The 16,524-nt window shown below is 40.4% G+C and overlaps 1 protein-coding gene across 1 annotated transcript in view; it reads left to right on the plus strand.

Moving 5' to 3' along the window:
• Positions 1-218: 218 nt before the first annotated feature.
• pdgfrb (platelet-derived growth factor receptor, beta polypeptide) overlaps positions 219-16,524 on the plus strand; it is a 29,939-nt gene continuing 13,633 nt past the window's right edge. The window contains exons 1-7 of the mRNA XM_041990599.1: positions 219-580; positions 12,511-12,585; positions 13,158-13,472; positions 13,578-13,835; positions 14,392-14,522; positions 15,037-15,202; positions 16,258-16,438. Coding sequence (XP_041846533.1) covers positions 12,537-12,585; positions 13,158-13,472; positions 13,578-13,835; positions 14,392-14,522; positions 15,037-15,202; positions 16,258-16,438 — 1,100 coding nt within the window. The 5' untranslated portion in view covers positions 219-580; positions 12,511-12,536. The remainder of the gene's footprint in view (positions 581-12,510; positions 12,586-13,157; positions 13,473-13,577; positions 13,836-14,391; positions 14,523-15,036; positions 15,203-16,257; positions 16,439-16,524) is intronic.

Raw genomic sequence — 16,524 nt, forward strand, 5'->3', positions numbered from 1 at the left:
TGTCTCTGCTCACCTCCAGTGGCTCGCCTCTCCATTCATAAACAAATTGCTCCAGTTTGGGACCCCTCAGCTGCTACCTAAGAACAACAAGCAGAACTTGATCTGTGTTTTCAAGTTTTCTACCTCTGTCTCCTCTCTTGATTTCCCAAAACTTGCCTCCTTTGCTGTTCACTCCACTCTTTTCACCGCCCCCTCCCTCCACCCACAGCTCAGTCAGCTTCAGCAGGACCGGACCAATGGCACTCTCCTCTGTGTGAGTCTGTTAGGGAAGGAGTGCATGTCTGCATGACTCTATTGGAAGCATTCTTTTAGAACTTACACCACTCTTTCTGAGTGCTGGGTAAGGCTCTCTGTGAGAGAGGAGAGAGAGACCCTTTGGCGTTGTGATTTGACTAAACAAATAGCCCTGCTCGGTGCGGTACCTCCTCCCAACGGACTCCTGGGACAGCAGAGATTAACCCCAGACTCTGAACATCTGAGGGATCTGTACATTTGAGGCAGCAGCCCCTGTAGAGACAACCAGCCTGAAATTTCATCTCTGATTCTCCCCCTCCTGCAGAGAGAGAAGACTCGTCTGAAGGTAAGAGATGTTTCATTTCTGTCACTGCCAACAATTTTAATGTTAGTCTTGGTTGTTTGGCAGCTGTTTGCAGATGTGAGTGTGCTGCACAAAGCTGTTTAAGTTCACCCAGCCTGCATGGGAAGAGCTCTGTAACAGATTCAATTTCATAGCCATCTAACACAGAAGATTCACCTTATCCTGCTCACACTGGACCTGACCGTATGACTTCTTAAATTTAAACAAACCAGACTTTGGTTGCTGAGAGCAACCATAAACTCTTTTTTGTTGTATAAATTTGTCACTATTGTTATGTGTCTCTGTTGGTGGTGTTTGTTACCCGCATACTCAAGTGTGTACACACAAGCATTACAAGTGTGAGGAACCTGTTCAAACACCAACACGGTGATGGCTTGCATCTCTGTACACAGACACCATTTCACTTCTTACAAACTGCAACTTTAACAATGTTTATGTTCTCGCTAAGAGAAAACATTTGACAAGGTGTCCCACAGTCTTGGGCACACACACACACAAACACACATTCACTGAGCTTTACAGCACAGCCTGTTTGTATGCGCACCACTTTGTGCTTCGCTGCTAAAGAGCTTGTTTATACAGCCCTCTTCAGTCACCCAGAGTGAACCCACAGTCCTCCCCTGTGAATGGCCCTAACAGAATCAATCTTCTCCACATCGCTACATGGAGAAGCTCACAGCTGAGCATTGATATCAGACCTGCCATCCGTCACTGTCACCAGCATACTCTTTAACTGCAGTTGGACTCCTTTCCAGTGATAATACATACTACCATAATCCATATACCTTCGTCTCCCCCTTTTTTTTAAGATAATGGTTGATAAACAGTCTCTTGAATTATCTCTTTGCATTTGTCACAGGAAAAGGTTTAACACCTGGAATGAATTACATTATTACCTTGTGAGCTATTTCATGGAGACACATGTTTCACTCTAATCCGACATATGTGTTGCACCCGAAAGCCCAGTCATGTGTGGTTGCTGTGGTATCCAACTTGTTGGTCTGGTTGTCTGCACAACCATCTTTTGGATATTTTTTTTAAACAAGATCATCCAAAAACAAAGTTGGTATGTGTTTAGTGCATGTTATTCTCTTCTTTGTTTGAAATGCTTAATCTTCACCGGCTCTGCAGATATTTCTAGATGCTGTCTGATTCCACTCATATCATACCTCTACCATCAGCTGACTGTCTCTTGCTTTGGAACTTTAGAAAAAAACAAATGTGTTGCTCTGGCACATCTTTACAACACGACCCCTTAACTTAACAAAGTTATATATTTCCCCTGACCAGTGGGGATTTTCCTCCCTGTGCGTCAGGCTGCTGGTATGTATTGCAGAACAGCTCCTCAACACAGTCTTGATACCGTACAGCTCTTTCGGCTCCATTCCCCCTTGGCCGGGGCCTAATCCTTCATCATCAGCTGTTTCCTGGCTGTCCTGGCTCTCTGCATGCCAGCCACTATGAGAAAATGTGTTTCACATTATGATCATGCAGAAAACATGCCAGGAGTCTGATTCAGCTCACATGTGCTTCACAGTCCTGATATGTAACAGTTTGAGCTCAAGCAGCGGGTTTTAAGAAACACACTGATCTCATTCTATCCTTGTGATTTATCCTCTGATCCATGCTGAACATGCCCCTGAAAACTAGTGTCATCCTTTCTTGTGATCATTGATGCACTGATTGGTGAGTGGATCTTTTCTCTGACTCATTTCCTGAAGGTCTCTTATTGCGTGACTCGTACTTCATCATTCATATTTTTCAACTGAGCTGTGTTTCTCAGGCGATCAGCCTAGTGCCTCTCTGTATGCCTCTGCTTGTGCTTTCTTGCATTCAGCTAACTTTATACCACATAGCTTTAATGAAGAGCACTTAGAAGTGCTGCACCAAAGTATCCCGTAAGATTGCCTGTCCATCTGGCTTCTACTTCGTTCCCTGCTGCTTTCCCTCCCACCCACTCAGGCACAGCTGACAGGCAGCTGCATCTCATCTCCAGTCAGGAAGCACAGCCAGTCCTGCAGGACGAATCACTGAAGAAACATTTATTTTAATGTATCACGTTTTTCTTGTTTCTTTGTAAGGGAAGGTTGGTGGTGTAATGAGAAAGTTGTTATAAAGAAGATATGCATGGGATTTGTTGTGCTTTGATTTAAAAAAGCCAAAAAGTGTCATTTTCATACAGTCAGCAGACACGTTGTTTAATGCTTTGGTAAAAATTTTAGTGCATGTGCACATTTGCTGAGCTTTGCAACATGTGGGGTCGTTTTGTGTGAAGCTTGAAAAGTTTTGTTTGTTATATTTCAGACATCTGTCTGTGTGGCTGGACTCATTTGGAATAAGGCGATTTCTTAGTTTTGTCTGTCCAGTATAAAAAATTTCAGGCAGAATCCAAAAACAGCTGTGAGATTGCTTATTTTTGGTCAAGGAAATTCTCAATCAAATCTGTACAAGGATTCAATCCTGGCAATTTAAAGGAATTATAACCTTAAACTCACTCTGCTCATCTCAATGTGAGGGGGTGGGTGGGTAACGGTATTTCAGGGTGATGTCCCTTGAAAGTTCTGAAAAGAAAAGTTTTATTGTGTTCTCTTTTTAATTCCCAATTAATTAATGTCATAATTACAGATAGTCTAGCTGGATGAAGGGGACGAGAGACTGAATTTTGCATGAAAAATGAAGATGGTTGTTTTTTGCCGGCCCTATCACCCCTCCATAACTGTGCGAAATGGTTCAGTCCACTCCTGCACCGGTCTGTTCAGTTAGGTACGTACGTGTGCAGCGAACAGTAAGAGAAAGTCGGTCTTCTAAGAAAGTTAAGTCTGCATACCAGAAAATGTAATAAAAAAACAAAGGGGGAGAAAACTGAGCAGAACTCAGTTGTTGAGGAGATGATCACACCTAAACTAACACAGAGTTTGTGCTGATACCAGCAGCAGGTGTCTTGAATGAGTCATCCTAGGTTCGTTTAGGGACAACACAGATTACATCAGAAATAAATCAACCTTATTACCGACAATCATTTGTTTTTTACGGACCTCGCTATAATAAAAAAAAAGAGAAAGTAATCTATGTCTCGGTTTTTCAGCCCCTTTCCAGCGATTAATCATGACATGGTATCAGTGGATTCCTTGTAACGTCAGGATTGTGAAGATGTCGTCACATTATCTGAAAAACGTAACCCACCAGATTCACAAAACCATGTTAATAAATCATCTACTATCATTTTAAATTAGTCAAATGAAACTAATTAAAACATTTCTAATTTTAATGCCACAATGAATGATGAATAAAGCAGAGACTGGATGTTGTCTTTGGACCATTTGAGTCAGATTTAATACTTATAAAAAATATCTGACCTTGAAAAAGGCTCTTATCATCATTGAGTAACTAAATTCAGTGTATTAACTGGAAAAGACGGGAATGCTAGGAATTAGAAAAATGTCCATCCTGCATGGTATAAGATACAAAGCACTAATTTACAGTAAGACAGGAGGTGCAATACAAAACAAACATGACTGGTGAGTTTGTTGGTGTAGCCCAGTGAGTGGTTTATTGCATAGCAATCATATACAGTATATTAAACATTTCAGTACCACTGTAATATTGCAATAAATAAGTATTAGCTAAGCTTAACATCATGAACCACATGGTCCTCAGTTTCAGAAAGGGCAGCAGGTCCATCACCATATCCAGATGATGAGGTCGTGAGTTTACAATCAATCAGACTATAGAAATTTATAGGGTCTGTCCTCCTGTAGCAGAGTGAAAGACTGAGGGTGCAGGTGAAGACAGTGATGGTTGCTCTGAGGTGACGAGGTTGAGGAGAAGTTGAAGTCAGCATAGGGGCCCACCAAGATGGTTTGTACATAGGGCCCAAAATTTTGTGCTACACCCCTGATGCCTTCATTACCCCTTGGCTAGATTATTGTGACATGCAGTATTTTGGGGTCAACCAGGCTTGCCCCTCTTGCCTTCAGCTTGTCCAAGATGCAGCTGCTCATCTCTTAATCCAATCAGACAGGCAACAACATTTTACACCTGTTCTGGCTGTCCTTCTCTGGCTCCCTTCTGCTACAGAACTGATTTTAAAATTCTTTTATTTATTTGTCTTTAAACGTCTTCATGGCCTTGCCTCACCTTATCTCTCACACTTGCTTCATCCATACTCTCCCTCACGGTCTCTGAGGTACAGAGGGATCAAGCTTTTTCAGTTGCAGCACCAAAATTATGGAACATGTTACCTCTACATGTTAGGAAGGCTTTTAAATTGTATTTACAGACCCATCTTTTCTCCTTGGCATTCAGCATATCATTTTTTTTTTTTTTTTTTTTGCATGTGAGTTATTGTGATTAGTGCCGGTGTTTTAAATCTGCCTTATATTCTTCATGCACAGCACTTTAGTCAACCCTGTGCTTATAAATATAAATGAATAAATAAATAAATCCTTCTTATATGTCTTAAAGAGCTGTTTAGTGTCATGGCAGTTGTAATGTATACATGTTAGTTTATGCACACAAGTCCTTGCAATGGAGTCAGGAGTAGGCTTACTTCTAGATTTTCCTTAAATGTATAGACATTTTAATTTCCAACTCATCACATACTGAGCTCAGTCAAGAATGTCTCATGTTTTTGAAGGTCACACTAACCCTTTTTTTTTTATCACTTTCTGATGCAAGAGGAACTACTAGAGCTGCATCTTCCCACAATGGCAAATGACACAACAGCTACACCAACAGGAAAAACTTCAGTGAACATGTTACATATTTGGGTTAATTAAAAAATGTAAACAATTCAATAAGGTTTGGAAGTCCAATAACAAATTAAAAGCTGTGTTCTTGTTTCACCTTTTTATTCATAGATGACACAAAAGCTGATTTTACATCTCTGTTTGCAAGACAGGTAATGGATTCATTCACAAAATGCCAGACAATTTCTGACTGAAACCAATTTCTTTAGAGAAAATGTAGATTTCTTTAAGGTTTTGATATTTTCTTCCTTGTAATGTAAACACATCAAGAGCTCCTCTCTGAATTTACTGCACAAGGAACAATAGAAGGTTTCAGCAGGAGGATTTTCTCTCCATCTGATTCTTTTCTCTCTGGAGTTATTGCACAATTCTCTCCAACAAAAACATGTTGGAATTGGTGATTCAGCGCAATGGGAAAGGAGGACAAAGAAAAACAGCCCACTGCTTTTAAAAGATAAGACTTCATGGTTGAAGCTAGATTTTGTTCAGGTTGTTTAAGCTTCATTATAAGTTAACATCTACAGTGTTTAATAACATCAGATAGACAAACACTGAGATATAATTTTGCCAGAACTAAGCAAGTAGAATGAACTGTTCTTATCACCGTTCTGCCATACTTCCTCTGTCTTAGTTTTTAAGACATAAACTAAAGTTTAAAGCCAGTCAGTCTTAATTGTATTCAGATGTTTCAGTTTCAGTATGTTTTGGTGGGTGTGTATGCACAGAGGGACTGGAAGTGTGAGTAGGCGTACTTTGTTTCTCCTGATTCTTGGGGTCATATTCCCTCTAGATTTTTGGAGACGGCGTGCAGGGACAAACATAACAACCATTGAGGATGGTAGCAAATTTATCTTTATGGGCTTATATCATGAAATTGAAACCCAAAAGTTGAATAAAAATTGGAGAATTAACCCAAAGCCCTTTTAAGTTTTAAAACTTAATCAATTTTCCCTCATTTGAATTCTCAAATAAGTAAAAAATGAGATAATCAAACTGATATCTAACAGTAGCCACATCTAAAGCTGCCACTCTACACCCAGAGGCCCTTTACATCCCCCCACCACCACAACTAAAACAGCATTTACAGCTCCGTTTGAAAGGGAGCTAACCAAAATCCACAGTTTCCCAAACATATGTTGCTTCAGCATGAGTACAGAGTCACTTTGGGTTCTCAGATTAGACCCCACACACACTATTCAAATACTGAACCAAAAAGAAACCAGATTTATGAACAGGAATAAGGCTAGATCTTTCTTTTAGTACTGCTAATGCAAACTTGAGATGGCTTTAGCGCAGCTTCAACCTTTTAAGTTATAACGTACAAGCATTTTTGTCTGACACAGAGCCTTTGCAGAGTTCAGTGTCCAGCTGTGTAACTGTGAAATCTAACTCGGGGGTCAGTGCAACTGAGTCACAAATCTTGATAAACTATTTCTGTCAGACAGATGTTGTCATAACAAATGAAGATATCTCTACAGCTAAATATTCCCAACGTGGCAAAGAAAAGCTTCAGAGATAAAGAAGAATGATCTGTGAGGTACAATATGTATATATTTGTGTCTGAGAGTTCAAAAACTGCTAAAATAAGTACTTTAGATGAATAACAAGTAAAATGACAGCATGTCAGATATAAGCAGTTGCTTGTAAATGACACACAGAGAATAAACACTGTTTTTCTAGGACTACACAGGGCATTTTGCTGTTTTTCTAATGGCTATTTAGTTTTTTTCTGACCTGCATCAAAAACCTCAGCTGCTCAGCACCAGATGACAAATATATATATATATATATATATACATATATATTATCAACTAACTGACAAGTGTTATGGAGTGTCTAGTATCTATGCACAAGTACTGAAGTGACAGATGCCAAAACTATAGACAAAAAATTCAGTGATACTGAGCTTTAATTTGCATTTATTTAGATGTATAATCATTTATAACAATTCTTCCTCGTTTTGTACTGCTTTCTGTAGCTGTGATCTTTCAGACTTGTTAAGTGTTAGTCAAAACAGAGTGGCAGTCCTCCCCACATGTGATTATTGCTGAGTTGAGGTTTTTATTCCAAGACTGTTATTATGTAACATAAATTACTAAGTTTTTATTATTTCGTTGAGTTTTTTCTCTGAGATGCGAGCACCAGCATATGATCTCAGAAACTAACAGCTCAGCTCCAGAGACACCTGACTGGTCGACCATTTTCCTGCATCTCACCAGCAGCTCTTTTCTGTAATTCAGACCATGGCTTTGTTTTCTGTTGCATTTTTATAAGTTCCTCTGAAAGAAGAAAGATTGATCCGTAAGATGAAATATAATATTGCTTGGTGCCAGTCTGTCTGAAGGTAAAAGTTTTCATTGGACATCAAAGGCATTTATAAAGTTTTCTAGTCTTATTGACCTGTCAAAGTGTTTTGCTTTTCAAGCCATATTAATGCAGCACTTTTTTTTTTTTTTTTTTTAATCATGCAGCACTTTTTGAATGAATACCTCAGATAAATTCACTTTATCAAACATGCAATCCCACAACTTTTTAGTACACATCCTGCACTTGTTCCTGAGTTTCACATTACAATAAGAACCAGTACGTATATCACCAGCAGTGAAAAGTCAGCCGAGTTGATGTGGTCCACATAACAGATTTTCCTATTTCAGATTCACTTTATAAATTGGACACCTGCTCAGAGAACTGCAATCTTCAGAGAATGTTCTCTGAAAGTTCATGAAAATGTTGTTTGTTACCATCCAAGTCCAGCTAATAAAAGCTTTTCTGAATAGAAACATTCCTGAGTGGATGTACAAACTTTACAGTGCTCAAATAAGGAACTGAGGAAGGCTGGAGAAAAAGATGTTTTTAACAGCAGTATTGCACCAAAAGTAGCTACAATATTGCAATGATACTTGCACATAAATGGAGATATCTGAAGTCTCACTGTTTACTGTTCTAGCCTGAAAACACTAACTCATAATCTGCCTGTTTGTGACATGAAAGTGTATATAGCTGAATTTTTTCTGGGCCTTTTTTAACACTGCTGTCAATGTAAAGGATCTGTTTTGGACACGATGGACGCTGCAGCCGCTTGGGGTGGGAACATTTCATAATGGGTCTGCTGCCTAGGGACCTAGGTTTCCTCAGGGTTGATTAAAAAAAGGAGATTTGTTTCACCAAAGACACACAGGGTCACTTTTTTTCCCACAGTGCTCACCATAGTCCTGCTGTTCAGAGATATGTCACGAAAACCTGCCATCCCTCTAAAAACATAAACAAAGAGAGACAAATATAGAAGGCAGATTTACTCTGCTGCAGCTTAAACATGGATATAGCATATTACATGGCTTAAAAAAGAATCAGTAAAGCTCAGATAAGACAGTGTCAGATTCTGTCCTATCTGGGCTGTAATTGTTTGTATTGGAAAGAAGTGGCTGCTAAATTGAAGATGTTTGTTTTGCAGATTTAAGCTTCCTGAATGGTCCAGCAGAGTAAATCTCACTGTCTGTGAAGTCAGACTGTGTGCACCCCTTTATGTAGCTTGTTGCTTTGATGTGGTCTTTCCCATGAAGTATATTCCATATGTCTGCACGCTTCCTTTGCTGTTTTTTCCATTGTCTGTTGTAGTGTGTAGTATTCTTGTGGTGTCCTGATGGCTTGTCATGCTTTGTCATTGGTCTAATTGGTCTTTTCTTGCATTCAGTTGCACATTTCCCGTTATTTTCTTTCTGTGTCCCCCCCACACACACACATACTTCTGTTTGTGAGTTTGCATCTTTTCTATTCAGCTTGTTATTTAAAGATGTTTTTCTCTTTGTAGTACTCTCATTGCAGTTGGTCTTCCACTCATTGTGGCATCCTTGCTGTTTGTAAGCATTTCGTTCGTTTCGTGGTTATGATGGTTTGCTGTGTCAGTGATGCATCACACCCACACTGGGGCTGGAAAATTTCCCCATCCAGGAAGTCGGAGCGTTCCAGCTGCAACCCGGGAGGCTTTGTGGATATTTTTCTCCTTTTTGTTATAAATTACACTTTTTCCTCCTTTTCCAAGTGCAAGCTTTACTCCCCTGGGATACACTCAAGCAAACAATTGGCTGCAAATGTGGTTTGAACAGCAGTTCCCACCTTATCGAGGACGGCTTTATCAGTGCCAGATGTTTAACTAAAACATACAGCTACAATATATAGCAAATCCCAGGAGTGGGATTACACACTCTAGTTGCATCCCGAGGCCGAACGTGGGCTGCATGCATCCCGCTGAGGTTGGCTTTAGCATTCTTCCTTGTTAGCTAGTGACACTTTGAGTGTAGCAGGGTTGTTTATGAAAACTGGAACAGGTCAATCAGCCACAAAATTCCCAGCATCTGTGGGAAAACTCATAGTGATAACAGTTTAACCCTCCTGGTGATTACTGTGCCATGGCTCATATTAACACTGTTTGTTTTTCTCAGACCCCCAAGATTACTGTGGGAATGCAGAGCCCACTTTCAAAGACTAGACAACAATAAACATCTGCTTGGCTGTTTTTCAGATTCTTTTAGGTTCATTAAATGAATCTTAACCTCAGATTGAGACACACTTTGTTTGTGGACACTGTGGACATTTCTTGAATGTTCAAAGAGTCATTTTTTTTTATCAGTGTCATAACTTAACAATCCATGATTTTCTTTCCTCTGTCTAGAGCAAAGATAAACATGTTTGTGTTTGTCATCTCATGCCAAAACTACACCTTTAATGTTTTTGTTTCATGTTATTAAATCATGTGACAATCTGCAGATTTACTGTTTGCTCTCTAACTCTTGTAGCCGTATAGCTGTGGTATTCTGGCTATTTTTGGCTCATGATCCTGGAGAAGAAACACATCAAACATTGAGGATCAGATTCCCTCTTGAAGACCTCTTTTCACAGTCTCCCTGCTGCCCACTGATCAACACTAAACCTACTCATATTGCAGCTAAACATAGTTTTTCCATTTACATAGACTTCCAGAAACACATACTTTTTTGTTAAATAAAGATTTTTATCGCTGTTTGATCTTCTATGTAAATGCACATCCTGCAGTAGCTCTTACTGTAGCAGTTTTTCTTGTTATTTTTATTAAACAGTGTCAGCAGCCAGTTAAAATATGATTTCTCTCATGCTGCCAAGTGACACATGTCTTTGGCTGTCTGGTGTTTGGCTGTTGTCGCTCAAAGTCCTCATCACTGACATCAAGGTTACCGGCTTTAGTTGAGCACTGATATATGATTTCCTCAGTGGACGGGCTCTCGCCGCTTGCTGCTGGGGCCCCCAGGGATGAGGTGACCCCTATACTCCTGCCGTCATCACCAGCAGGGTCCCAAGTGTATCAGCGGTCCTGGGAAAGTTTTAGAGTAACACTGTGGGAACATGAACTGTACGCAGACACCAGTGACAAAAAGGGGAAAATGAGGGAGAGGGTCTGTTTTTCTGTATGTGTTTGTGTTTGTGTGTGGGGGTCTCGGTTATGGCGGCAATGCAGCGTGTGGCTATGTGAATAATATGCATGTGCAACATGCGTTATGTGCCAGTGAAAGTATTTTAGAGTTCATGTGTATGAACTACAGCACAATGAAAAAAGGTTTCTCTCCCTCTGTCTTGCTCTCAATCTATCTGTCTCTCCTTCACCTCTTTTTATTAGAACCGGGAGGCGGGGGAGGAAATGAACTAGTCATGTTTTTGGAGCAGCTCGAGTGCTTTGAGCTTTTCGTTTTGGGAGCGGAAGTGCCAAAGGCAGTTAATTCAGGGAGACAACATGTATCTGGTTTGAGTAAGTGGCTTCAGGTCTATTACAGAACTGCCACACTTATCAGGTCTTTCATCTCTTTTACACCTCAAAATACAGCTGATGGAAAATTCGGGAATGCTGACATTAAAATGGAGTTGACAGATATTGTCTTTTATTAATGAAAACTGACAGGATTTATAATCTCAGATAAAATCGAGATTAATCTTCAAATGAATGTTTTTTTACACACATGAAAATAGAACAATCTTAAAATAGGTGCTCTAAAATTGAAGTCAAATATCTAGTAAAATCTTTAAATGGGATAAGATTTCTTAAGAAACATTTCACAATTTTTCCACTGGCCAACTCCCTCTCTTCCTCCTCCACCCTCGCTCTTCCCAAGACTCACACTTCCGCCCTCTTTCTCTTTCCCACCCTCTTGCGTACAGGCCTGTGATCCATCCTTAACTGTTTCCAGACGTCTGTGTGCTGCAGGCCTTAACCCCCCAATCCCATACATAACAGCAAACCACCCCGCCTCTCTTCCATCTTCTCTTCTCGCCTCAGCTGTGCTGTGAAGCTGCAACCTTCAGGTCTTTAACAGTAGTAGTGAAAGCTGGTGATGGTGAGCTTTGGTCAACTTTAACCCCAGTAGGTCTTAAATCAATTCTGGGATGCTGCATTTGCGTCGGTGTACAAAATGATATCTCATAAGTGTTGAGATACCATAGCAACCTTTTTGAGGTACAAGTCCATTCCTGGAAGAGGCTTATGTGAATGCCCTCATTTTCACTTTTGTTTACACCAAAACCAATTAATGGCCCAGCACGGCTCTAGAATAGCTTGGATGCAGCATTGTTGCCACTAAGCGTGTTGCAAAGTCGCACACAGTGACCCGTTTGTTAGTGGGCAGAATGCTGGTGAACCAGGAACAAAAAGAGCCAGACATTGTTGCTCTGTCCTGGTGCAGCGAGGCATCAAATACCTCCAGAGTAAGCTACATCTGCACCTCAGACTCTGTGTGTCAGCCAGGAGCCATGAAAGGAAGCAGCTTGACAACAAACCAAATGCTTTCTGCTTCTTCTTCCCTTTAAGCAAAACTTGATGCCATTTTCTTTCATTCAGTGTAGATTGTTCTGACATGAAATATAATGAAGTTTTTTATTTAACCTATTCACTGGAGCTCATAAGAGCAGAAGTTAATCCATCATGTTGTGAAGTTCATCTTTCATGCACAGAAGTTGTCTCTGGTGGCCTTATGTGTCATTTGGAGTGAACTCAAATGAGAGCTTCCTGTTGTTTTGCTCAGTTTGACTAATGTCTGTTGAACATCTTTAGAACATACCAATCCGTCCTTTTTTATCTATGAAGTAAGATGATTGAAGCAGATAATTTTTAAAAATGTCACATGAGATTTCATCTGATTGCAGGACAAACGTGCCTGAAAGTGTCCACTATGAGGAAGGTGACAGCATCAGCACTCCACCTGATCGTCACATTTACAGGTGAGAATTAAGTTTCAATCTACCAACAGAAAGTGAAAATGTGTTGGAAAAAACAACTTTCTTTGATAGGCAAGCAAATGCTGTGATGCCAAGCCCAGGCAGATCAGTTTACAAGTTAAGGGAAACGATTTAGCTGAACTGGGACTTTTTTTCTTTTATAAAGCATCCAAATGACACTTTAAATAATTGAAGGGGCTTCTAAATTTGTAGGACTTCTAATGAGGAAGAACTTGTGTTAACACTGGAAAGGTAAATATAATGGTTTGATATTAATATAAGCAATGATCAAAATACATAAATAGTGCATCTTTTTTTTTTTTTTTTTTTTTTGTTAGCTGTCCAGTCTGTGAGATAAGAAAATGCTTTGATCTAAAGGACAGATGCCATTTTAAATCCATCTGTCATTGTCATGGGGTCCTTATCCTCCCACTCATCTGCTCCGGACAGCTCGCATCCTTCATCAATTAGCGATAGAGCAGGATCTGGCGAACGCTGTTGATTTAACCTCTGACCTCATGCAGCAATGTCTTTACCCCTCATGTTGACCTTGTTTCTTGTTGTGTAAACTGCAGCTTTGCTGTATTTCTGCACTGAAGTCTGCTGCCTGGAGATTAAACCTGATGGCAAAGAGTTCGTCCTGGCTCAAGGCTCCTCTCTGATCCTTAAATGCTCCGGCTCTGTGGGTGTGACGTGGTACTTTAAGAGGGACGACGTGCCTTACTTTCAAGTGGAGCAAAGTCAAAATGATCCACAAAGCTACAACATTGATGATGATGGCACTTCTAGTGTTCTGAGCTTGTGGAACGTAAGCTGGAAGCACAGTGGTGTTTATCAGTGTGTTGAGCAGCTCACTGGGGACACCAAGGAGGTGGCAGTGTTTGTCCCAGGTGGGGCTTTGTTTGTTTACCTTTTATTTAACTTACTTATTTAGAGTGAAGTCTTTTTCATTGCTTGCTGACATGAAATGAAATGAGTCACATGTCTTGCTGCAGATCCTGAAGTGTGGTTCATTGAGAGCTCCCATGGCATGGTGACAAAGACCAGTGAAGAAAGCACCATCCCCTGCGTGGTCACCAACCCAAACATTTCTGTTACCCTGCATGAGAAGGATACTGACATGCCCATCAAAGGGTTGTATATTCCCAGTGAAGGGTACAAAGGACCAGTGGAGGACAGGACATACTTTTGTCGGGGAGAGCTGAACGGAGAGGTGAAAGACTCTCAGGCTTTCTACGTTTTCAGCATTGTTGGTAAGTGTTCAGGTTAAAGAGTTTGCCAAGAGAAACAACTCTGTGGTCATGACTTATTCACTCCCCTGTGTACTGAAAGTTCAGAAAGTACCTGAAACACACACAATTTGCCAGCCTCTTTAATTTAGTCACAGCCCACATTAAAAACCATCAGATTTAATCAGAGTGCCTCCCATAAAAAGCTATTTAAAAAAACAAAGTTAGTTCGAAACTACTTTTCATTTCCATTCTGGTCACCTTACAAATCTCTGATGGAGGACTTATGGGACAGCAAGATGATTGGAGAGCAGATAATAAGAAAAAGATTGGACTGTTGTGTCAGAGTGCAGCTGTACAGAAACAAAGGCAGAATATTTTGTACATTTGTGGCAGGATAAAGTAAATGAACTTTTGCCAACTTCAGTTTTCTATGATAGATGCAAATATAGTTTTCAGGTTTTATTTTTACAACCAGATGATTAATTAGAACTGAGGTCAACATTCTGATATATTTTGCTGTTAAATGGCATTCCCATCATCTCCTCCTTCTCTCCCCCACACTTTCTTCTCATCCCAGTCCCAGAAGCTATCGACGCCTACGTCAACGCTTCAAAGACAGTCCTGAAGCAGGGTGAGCCGCTGACTGTAAACTGCACGGTGCACGGAGTGATGCTGGTCTTTTTTTCTTGGGATATTCCCAACAGAGAGGTGAGTGGGAGTGGAGCAGAACAAGCGCTTTTGTTCAGTTTCCCCTTTGTGATCCCTCTTCAGCCTCATGGTCGAGCACAGATTGAATCAAGATGTACAGACACGCCTTAGTTTTATTTCACATGTGAAGCTGCTCACAAATACATTGTAGGTGCTGTAAATGTTAGGAGTTCTTTGGTTTGGATTTGGATCATTGGGAGGTTTGCTGATTATATCAGTTTTCAGTTTACGTCTGTTAAGGAGACTTCGTAACGCATACACTATTTTGAAAGTTGAAGTGGTCATGTGATCTCTGCTATGCCTCAGGCAAGGTGTCAGGTACTAATCAGCTGTCATCCTCTGGGTTTATGAACTTATCCATTAGCAGATATAAGTTTGTTTATCAGTTTATTGAGATGACTTAGAGTGCAAAAAACTCTTTCCATCAAGTTTCATTGTGAAAATTTACTTACATTTTCATGTTATTCTATATGACACTAATATGTCATTGTTATTATTTTCCTTTTTCTTTAAGTTTAATGAAGTTGAGCCTCTGACAGACGTCCTGTCTGCCATGAGCATGCGCTCCTGCTTGATCTTTCCTAGTGCCACGGTGGCCCACAGTGGAAGCTATGTCTGCCATGTCCATGAGGGTGTCCAAGACCAGAAAGCCTCTGCCAGCGTCAGCATCACTGTGCTCGGTTAGACTCACACAAAACTAAAACAAACTGATGCTGTACAGATTATTTTTGTGCTTTGCCGACAGAGAGAAGACTGCTTATTATATCTACCTTGGCAAGTTAAAGAGAGGGGGTGCATTTAAGAGAATGAAGATCAGGATTATTTATTTCTGTTAAAAGTGTGAAATAAACCTTTGACACGGTGTGAACGTCCTGAGTGATACCTTGAAAAACAGAGCTTCCAATCAGGGGGACCGGCCACTTTATATTTAGACTCCAAATGAATAGATGTTTGTGTAAGGGAGATTTAACTTTAAACATGGGCACACAGCGAGTCAGCAACTTATAACAGCAGAGTGAGAGCCAGTAAAAGCAGGACTCAACTGTTCTTCCGTGCTCTGTCTCTTGACCATCACTGCATGCAGTGTCGGTCTGTGAATGCTTACTCCATCTGCAGCGAGGTGTGTTATGTTTATAAAACCCTTGAATAACATGAACCTCCATGTTCAATATAGACAGGAGCACAGGACAGTTTTTTTAGGTGCAAACTGGAAATATCAGTGGAAAAGAGACACACTGTCTGCTGTAGAATATCAACAATGGGCAACAACATTACGATCCATTATCCTTAGTAAAGAAATTTATAGAGTCAAAAATAAAGCAGCATATCAGATGGTCTTGTTGGTCCAATTGCCGAGCAGAGTCCAAGCTAATGTTGAAATGTGTTGTCTGACTTTGCAAAATCTTTCAACTTTATCATTTCTTTTAGGCCACTTTTAGTTTCTCTTTGCTGTAACAGTCTTACATTAACAACATTGATGACCACAATATAGAACCTGAGGAGCCAGGTAGAATCAGGCAGCCAGACACATGACTAAACAAACGCTACTGCAACGTTTGCTAACAGCTTTAATTAAAAGATCGTGAAACATTATATTTCGGCCAGTACTAAGAGACTGTTTTTTTCCAAGCAGGACAAGAAATTTATTCTTGCAGATTTGCATTATCAGTAGGAATGTGTTAAGTATATTAGATGTATTCTACAATATGTTGCTGATGTTGTGTTTTTCTCTCAGAACAAGGTTTTGTGGAAGTGAAGCCAGCTCAGCCGCAAAACATTTCAGCCAGGCTACAAGAGAATGTCGAGTTGCGAGTGGAGATTGAGGCCTACCCTCCCCCCCAGGTTCGCTGGACCAAAGATGGCACCACCATAAACGGGGATAAAACCATCACCTTCAGACAAGAGCATGAAATTAGGTAAAACATGTAGCCTGAGTGTGTAGCTGTCCCCTTAAAAATACACCATGTACAACAAAGGCCCTGTTCACCTTACATGCCTCGTT

This window comes from Melanotaenia boesemani, chromosome 7, assembly GCF_017639745.1.
Source record: "Melanotaenia boesemani isolate fMelBoe1 chromosome 7, fMelBoe1.pri, whole genome shotgun sequence".
Classification (NCBI taxonomy): domain Eukaryota; kingdom Metazoa; phylum Chordata; class Actinopteri; order Atheriniformes; family Melanotaeniidae; genus Melanotaenia; species Melanotaenia boesemani.